At 41.8% G+C, this 8,197-nt stretch overlaps 1 protein-coding gene across 2 annotated transcripts in view; it reads left to right on the top strand.

Annotated features, from left to right (window-relative positions):
- KCTD20 (potassium channel tetramerization domain containing 20) overlaps positions 1-8,197 on the top strand; it is a 20,893-nt gene that overhangs the window by 5,543 nt on the left and 7,153 nt on the right. The window contains exon 1 of one of the 2 annotated variants that reach the window (XM_009644578.2): positions 190-308. The exons of the other annotated variant lie outside the window; for it this stretch is intronic. Within the exon in view, the coding sequence (XP_009642873.1) occupies positions 298-308 (11 nt within the window). The 5' untranslated portion in view covers positions 190-297. Of the gene's footprint in view, positions 1-189; positions 309-8,197 lie in introns of those variants that run through there. 2 annotated transcript variants of the gene reach the window in all.

Below are 8,197 nucleotides of genomic sequence, written 5' to 3'. Positions count from 1 at the left end.
GAGCGCAGGGTAGGGGGGGGGAGGGGTGGGGGGGGGGGGGGGGGAGCTTTAGCTGAAAATAAGAGGCTTAAAATAAAGCTATTTGTTACCACACAGATTTTTCTATTCAAACTTTCCATGAATCAGCTGGGGGAGGGACTTTTAAACTGAAATATTTACATGAATCAGACATCTGGGCTTTGGGGGAGTGACCATTGCTGCACAAACAGTTTAAACTCTGCAGCTTTGCTGTGACTTAGTGCTTCCCTCTATTAAAGAAGGATTTCAGGATATTGGTGCTGGTAGCACTGAGAACATATGAGCCGCCAGTAAGTAAGGAGCTGTGTTGTTTGAGAGGGGGTGCTTGGCAGAGGGTTTGCTCCAGAGTTACGATGGGAAATGTGTGGGATTATTTCTGTTCAGAAGTTGTGATTGCTGCAGGTACGTCGGACTCAGGGTTAGAGCCTTCTCAGAAATACTGTTCCCCTTACGCTTTTTTGTATGGCTTACAACCGAGAAGCTTGACTTCTTGTAGTGTAGATGTAGGAATTGGTGTGAATTTGAAACCAAGTTAATTTAACTGCCTAAGAAGAAAAATTGAGAAAGAAAACGACATTTTAAAATCTAAAGAGCGAAAGTAGGTCTTGCTTTTATGTTTTGTTAAAACATGGGGTTTTTTCTGAAAGCTTTGTAAGTAGTTTTGCAGAAAATGGTGGAACAGAATACAGGGCAGAACTCTTAATTGTCTGCTGCTGTTGCTCCTGTTGAAGATTTTTACCTAATTATTTGTAGCTTAATCTAGCATAGGTGAAGACAAAGTGTAACTCATAGTTGTCACCTGGCTTAAAACTTTATTTAGCTCGGTAGTCTGTATTTTAGCAGGGGAACATTTGTTTTTCCTGTCTCTAGAGAAGATCCTGCTCGTATTTGCAACAGCTCATCTTTCACCAGGATTTTTCCCCTTCCCCTGATCAGATCTGCATACTCCATCCTTCTGCCTAGAAAGGAGGGATATAAACTATATGGACATGGCCAGCTTTATTTAAATTGCTGACTGAATCGAATCAGATAGCAGTAGCAAAGCTGGCATTGCTACAGTGCTAAGCTCTTTATGAGGATCAAATAGAAGAACTACAGTTTTTCAGGTGGCTGGCTTAAACCCAATAGTGGGAATAGTGGAAATAGCCTTTGCAGGTTGCTTGGTTGTGCTCTTTAGTACGTTGAGCCTCACAGGGAGGGAAATAGCCTTAGGAAAGCATTAACCTGTTGCCTTATTCAGAAATGTTGTTCCTTTCTGAGATGCCCAGCAGTAGGACCTTATTGCATGCACTCTATCTATTCCAGTTGATGAGACAGCCACGGTATAACTTGCCTATTTTGGAAAAGTTACTTCATGTTAATAAATCTCAACAAGTTTTCTGCGTGTATTAGTCTTGGTGATCATAGGTTGGCAAAAGAAACGCTGCTGGCAGTGTGGGGCACCGATGTAGGTCAGCGCCATCAGCACCGATGCGAGCTTTCCGCGCGTAAACCAGGCGCTGGCAGTTACGGAAGAACCTGGTGAACCGTGGGTCTTAAAGCAAGGTGTGGACCTTCGGTGTTAAACCATCCAAACCATCTTGCAGGCTGTAGTTTTGAATTGCATTTGTAGAAACAGTGGATTTTTGTTAAGACTCAAGTAAATGAGTAAGTCTGTAAACTTTGCTAACAGTGAAGCACTATGCACAGAATAGGAGAAAACAATCGAGCGTTTCATCAGCCTTCTTGCTGTCTCTTGCCAGAATTTGCAGGCTGTCCTGCATTGCATCAGTCCTGCTGGACATTATTTTCCTTCTATATTTCGAAGCCAGATGGAAAATGATTCCTCTGTATATTGATGGAGTTACTTCATAACAAGGGAAAAGTTTTTTGTAATGTGCTGGTGCTAGTTCAACCTATAAATCAGCCTTTTATTGTCTGTTTGTGTCTATAGCAGAAAATGAAGCAAGGATCATTAGTAGGTATGAGAAAAGCATGTTAAAGGCTCCAGGTAGATTTTCAATCTGATGCAATTTGGGTGAATGCAATTTATGTTGTTCTGCTGTGGTACAGGCATATCTACAGGTGCCAGTGAGTGGCCAACCTCAGACCTGCCAGGTCTCACCTTGCCTTGAGCATCCTTCGTGTGATTCAGCCGCGCAGGGCAGTGCCTGGGGCTCAGCCCCTTGTGCTAGAAGGTACGCTTGCCCAGGGCAGCCTGGCGACAGCAGCTTCCCTGCTCGTGTGAGACTGCATGCATGGGCCCTCACCTTCTGGAAGAGGATAAAAACTGATTGCCTAGACAAGTCTTATGCTTAAAAGAGAAATAGTAAGTGAGGAACCAGGTTTGTACTTGACAACTGGAAAAATACTTTTAAAAAAAAAAAGACAAAAAAAAACCCCACCTGCTAATGAATGAGAGACCCTCTGAATCTTAAAGTGTTTAAAGACTGTAGAATTTGGCCAAAAGCAGGCAGTAGGATTTAAAAGCAGGATGTCTCATTGCTTTAGAAGTGCCTTTCTTCTAATGTAAACTCTGCGATACTGACATTGTGGGCCCATCACTTGCTTTTATTTTTTTAGTAGATAAAGAATGGATAGGGTTGTGTTTACCCCAAGCAACTTGTAAAAGGAAAGGCAGCTTCTTGCATTTTAAACTGTAGAGGAGTTTATACAATTTACACTGAAGATGTGTTTTAATAGGCAGCTTTTATACTTCTTTTGTCTTTTCCAGTTTCCTAGTGGTGCTGTGTTTCCCTCTTACTGGGAATGCATAAGGGAACAAAGCAGAGCATGAGACAAGAAGTTGTCGAGACTGGAGCAGGCACGGCATGGCAGGTTTTTTTCCAGTGCCCTTCAATGCTGTTTCCTTTCCATACTTTCTCCATTTTATTTTTTAAAATCTTCAGGGACTCCCAAGTTACAGGTGTGGGAATGAACAGAAGCTGGGGCCAAAATTCCTGGGGTTTGACTGGAGTCTCATTCATGCAAATTCAAACCTGCTGTTTTCAGTGGATTTCCTTCATATTTACAGAATGAGACCCCAGATCTGTTCTGAGTCTTTAATAGAGCAGAAAGTTTTACTTTTTTTCTAATGGCTGGATTACTCTCATTCTGCACAGCCTTTGGGAATGTTTCCCTGTGACTGGGGAATTTTTATTGCCACTGAACCGAGCTGACAAGCAGTATGGTTATTTTTCCTCTTCCTCCCTCTCTCCAGGAAAGTATGCATCTGATGATGAAAAGCAAATAGGTTTTTTGAAAATTAGAGAGTTGGATTGCTGCCTACTTGCTAAGATGATATTTTTTTCATAGCAAGTTTGATCACTTTTTTTTTTTTTTTTTAACTTAACAAAATTCCAAAAATGTGTAAGGGGGCAGAAGAGCAGGCCAGTTGAGAGAAGATGAATGTGAGTGGTGAGCACTGCATGAGAGAGGCCAGGTTTATGAACTCGGCGTGGCACAGGACTGATACAGCATCTGGCTTCCAACTGACAAATCTGGACATCGTGTACAGCACAGCGAAGCCTTGGCCAGTGGCTCTCTCCTGGCTTGGGTATCTCTGTGCTGCACTCCCCATTATGGTTTAGATGTACCCTAAACTGATTCTCTAATCCTTATGTACAGAAAATGCTTCTCATTATTTATTTTAAGCCCTTGAGATTTCCCTTTTTCTCTTCAGAGGAGGAATTCAATCATTGCTAATTCGTTTTTCTGCTTTTATGTTTAGAGAAACTTTTGGCATGTTCCAAGGATATCTTTTAAGAAATTAAAGCAAGGCTAAACTTTTTTGAAAGGCATGCAATTATATTAGAAATACATCTTGTTCTAAGGAGTAGACTGTAGAATTAGGTCAGGCACACCCTGCGTATGTGTGTTTCCTGCTTGCTCATATTTCTGAGAATAATTGCACATGGGAATGTTTTTGTAGATTTAAAGGAGTGTTGTCACCTTAAAAATGAGTTGTTGGGAGCTTTATTTAAGTCCTCGTGGTTACGCTGTGGTTTAGGAAGAGTGGAAGATTGCTGACCGTCTGATTCACTCGCTCAGTGTGCTGGTTGTTCTTCGCTATTCGCAAACCGAATGGTGAAATAAGGTTACTCACTTCTACTATTTTTACTCTCTTACGACTTCCTTCTTGTCATGCCAGATGACAGTGAAGCTGTGCGTATGCCATCAGATGTTACAGTAAAGGGCTTTACTCTTCAATGGATTTTGACAGCTCAGCTTGTCATGATTTTTCTTTCAAGGTTCTGTGAAGTTTGGCAAACTTGATACCTAAAATATTTTATAATGGCTCTTTAAAAAAAAAAAAATCCTAAGGATAAGGAACAAGTAATACAATAAAAGATTAGAAACCAGCAAGTCTGCACTGGTGCTTTTGTTAACTTTTGCTGAATAAAATTTCCTGCATCTAAATGGGTTTTGTCTGTTGGACGCGTTACTGTATTTGAGTTCCTTTTCTTCGCACATGTCACCTATGTACCGTTTATGTTGGTCTGTACAAGTTAAGCCTGTATACCTTGGGAAGTGGGTTTGGATGTGCTTCAGATTCGTTACGGTGGGGAAGGATAATGTGCTGAAGATTGTCCCAGCCTTTTTACATTCCAGTACACTTCTTCCTTAAGAATTATGTTGAACAAGGATCAGGCTCTTTATCTTTGCAAAAGGTTTGTAGCATGAGTTGTTTGTGCCAAAGATGCATTGCTAAATAAAACTCTCTTTCCAGTTTGTGTTTAAAAAAAAATTAAATATACTTTCCATATTTTTCTCTCAACAAAAGTCTTGGCTCTAAACAAGTTCAAATAAAGATGACTTCACCATGACCATCAGCACATGGTTTGCAGAACAGAGATGCTTGTTCAGTTGCACAGCTCATTCTTAACATCATCATATTCTGCAGGGAGGAGGGACCTACATGCTCCAAGTTAGGCAAAATCAACAGCCAGAGTCAGATGTGAATTTTGATTTTTGACTGTGATACTGATTTCCTTTCAAAAAAAAAATCACAGCCTCTTTAGGAGCTCTTTCTCTGATCTCTAATGCTGAATGTGACACTGGGCTTTTGATATTCATGAGTTCCCAGCTCCCAAAATCCAGCTGTCTACAAGCTGTGAGTCTTCAACTCCTCTGCAGACTGGTCCCTATCTGGTCCTTCAGCATCTAAGCGTACAAACAAGTTACTGAGAAGTGAGCTAAGAAGTCAGGGTGCTCATTTATTGCTCCATGATCAATTCTGTGGTACCAGCCAATTTACGCTTACCAGAAGGTAGAAACGTGCATGGAACCAGACCTCAAAAGAAGACGGTAACCTGCTAGTATTTGTCCTGCTAACCACAGGGGAATTGCCAGCGCACAGCCAAGGAGCTTGAGTAGAGAACGTGCTGCAAGTCAGCGTAACACCCAGTGAGTTACTGGGCCTGATGCTCTGGCTGGTCCTGAAGATTATGTCTCTTTTTTTAGTGCGTCCCTGTTTTCTCTCATAAAAGACTGCCCTGCAGTGCTTCCCAGGGCTGTTAGGAGGAATGAGCAGTTAATATTTGTAAAAAGCTTTGAAGATGAGTAGTGCTAATTATTATTTATAGATACTCATTCTCACCACAAGTAGTTCACCTTGATCCTGAGCATGAAAGGAAACCAGGACATTTGTAAGCTGGTCAGGCATGAGTGTGGCCTTCAGAAGTCTTTGTGTACGAGTTACCCCACTGGGTCGTATGCGTGATGGCAATATATTTGTCATGCTAAATGACTAGTTTGGATATTGATTGTACCAGCCAGATGTGCTAAAGGAATCCTTACTCATTTGCCTCAATTCTGCCGACACATAATGTGTAGGATTTGGGTATGCCAAGAGGGGACAGAAGGCAGGAAAATAACATCAGCCTGGCCTAAGTCTGATTATCAGCAGGGCTGAACGTTCAGCTTCCCGTAGATTTAATGAAGAAAGTCAGATCTGATGCTTGTAAGAGCCACCACAATTGCTGTATCTGAATTTACTCATCTCTGCAGTTTTTTGCACCTCTCACTGGTGCTAAGCTTGGTGTAATAGAAAAGAATGAGGAGAAAGGTGTCAATAGCTGGGACTTTTAAAATCCTGAATCCTACTTAGTAGATTAAGCAGAAGGGAAACGATCAAGGAAAATTAATGTGCTGGAGTTCCTATGTATCTGGTGATATTTCTATAAATAGTTCCTGAGATATTGTAGTAGATGACTCCGCTGAATGGCACGCAGGGTCTCTGGAACTGTGTGTGCATTTAATTCAAAGCTCAAGGTGATGAAAAAAGATTGATCGTCAAGTTACAGATTGCTACGTTCATGAAACCCAGCCTGATTGTTGTGAAAATTCAGTCTGTAGGCGTTTCATGCTACTTGACGTACTTAAATATGGCTTATAACTCTTGTGAAGTTACGGAATGTACGTGTCCCTTCATAAAGCTGCTGTTTGTCTGGATATAAACTGCTTATTGATCTGATTAAAATCTAAATTCTCCTCTCTGCTAGGTAATGTACTAAATAATTAAGAGATTGTTCAGACAGTGCAAGAGGAGCTAATTGGCAGAACTGCAGCAACGGAGCACTCTTGAAAGAAGGAGGCCCAAGAAGTACATTTTATGCTTATCAGGTTTTCTTGATCGAGTTCTTGTCAGCTCGCAGAGCAAAGTCTGTTCCCAAGCGAGTGTGTTAGCATCTCCGTTTTATCAGGGAACTTGTTTCTGTGCGGAAGAGTTGGGGGGGGCGGAATAAAAGAGTTCCCGAGACACAACCCAATATGTTGTCTGCGTTCCTCCCAGCGACTAGTCCGTCTCAAGAATGCCTCCTCTTAAGGGCTTTCCCAAGATGATTATGTATCCACTCAATGATTTTTTTTTTCTTCCCCATCTCAAAACACTTTTGCCTAAGTAAATCAAACTGTAGCTTTTAAAATGTGTTTTGGCTTTCTGTGCGGTTATCAAATTTTAAAGCATTTTGGTCAAAAAGCATCACATAATTATAATGTATGGAATTCAGTGAATATGTTTGAAGCCACAATATTAGTTGTATAAATAATTTAACATTTGCAGTCTGGAAAACTCCCATCTCCTCCTCGCAATAATTACAGTAGGCTGCACGAAATAGGGGAATGGTTGAATTTTTGTTGCTACCTTTGAAATTGTCAATTCTGGAATTAATGTAAAGGTGCTTTGTTGTTGTTTTCTTCCAGGGTGTTGTACGGTATGTGGGTTTACACATTTGGCTTTACTTTAAACAGTATTTTCTGCATATTGTCTGTATTTACTCATTTATATAGATCATTCCTGGGATAGTAGGTTCGTCCTGCAAACTCCTGGGGCAGTTTGTGCAATGCACACGCAGTCAGTGTGTTGGTACGTTCTGCTTGGATACTGGGAACTCCACACACCCATGTCCCACTGCGTGGCCCAAGAGCAGGCTGGTGGCCTTTCTTGCTGATTCTTTGCTGGTCTGGGACACAGGAGAAGAGGGCAAAAAGATTGCACAGGTTTATTCACAGGGAGTTTGTGTTGCCATTTGCTCAGGCAAAAAGGAGATGGATTTGTTTACGTGTGACCAAATGCGAGGCAGCATTCATGGGGACTGCTGGTTTGTGGTGGGAATGATGACTGGTGGGTTGCCCGGGGTCCAGGCAACCAGTGCAATGGGTCCAAGGGAAACAGCCTGGAAAGTGTCAGGAGAGGGAGTTTTCTGGGGCTGTGGTCATGGCCCCAGCCCATGTTGGGCAGTTGGTGAGAGCAGAGGTGCACATTGATGCACTGCACAGTTTGCTGGGGATAAGATTGGGTCCCCACCCCTGGAGGTATTCAAAAGCTGGGCAGATGAGGTGCTTAGGGCCAGGGTTTAGTGGTGGGATGGCAGGGGTAGGGGAACGGTTTGACTTGATCTTAAAGGACTTTTCCAACCCAAACGATTCTGAGATGACCCTCGTAGGCTCCTCGTGTTGCTGTTCCTACCAGCCAGCCAGAGTCTTTAAAAAAAAGAATACAGTAGCTTTTCACATGGTTTTGCTGTCACCAAAAATCTTCCTTCTGATGAGTATCGCATGATGTGTAAGCAACAGATTTTTCTAAAAATATCCAGCTAAAATAATGCTGGCAACTTAGTATTGGTTTTATGGAACAAGAGGAAGGAGTTGTTATTCCTTTTTTAAATTTCTAATTAAGAATGAAATGCTTGCACTGACT

This window comes from Egretta garzetta, unplaced genomic scaffold (genome assembly GCF_000687185.1).
Source record: "Egretta garzetta isolate BGI_Z169 unplaced genomic scaffold, ASM68718v1 scaffold688, whole genome shotgun sequence".
Taxonomy (NCBI): Eukaryota; Metazoa; Chordata; class Aves; order Pelecaniformes; family Ardeidae; genus Egretta; species Egretta garzetta.
Note: the sequence above shows the minus strand (reverse complement) of the source record. Positions and strands in the feature narration are given on the sequence as shown.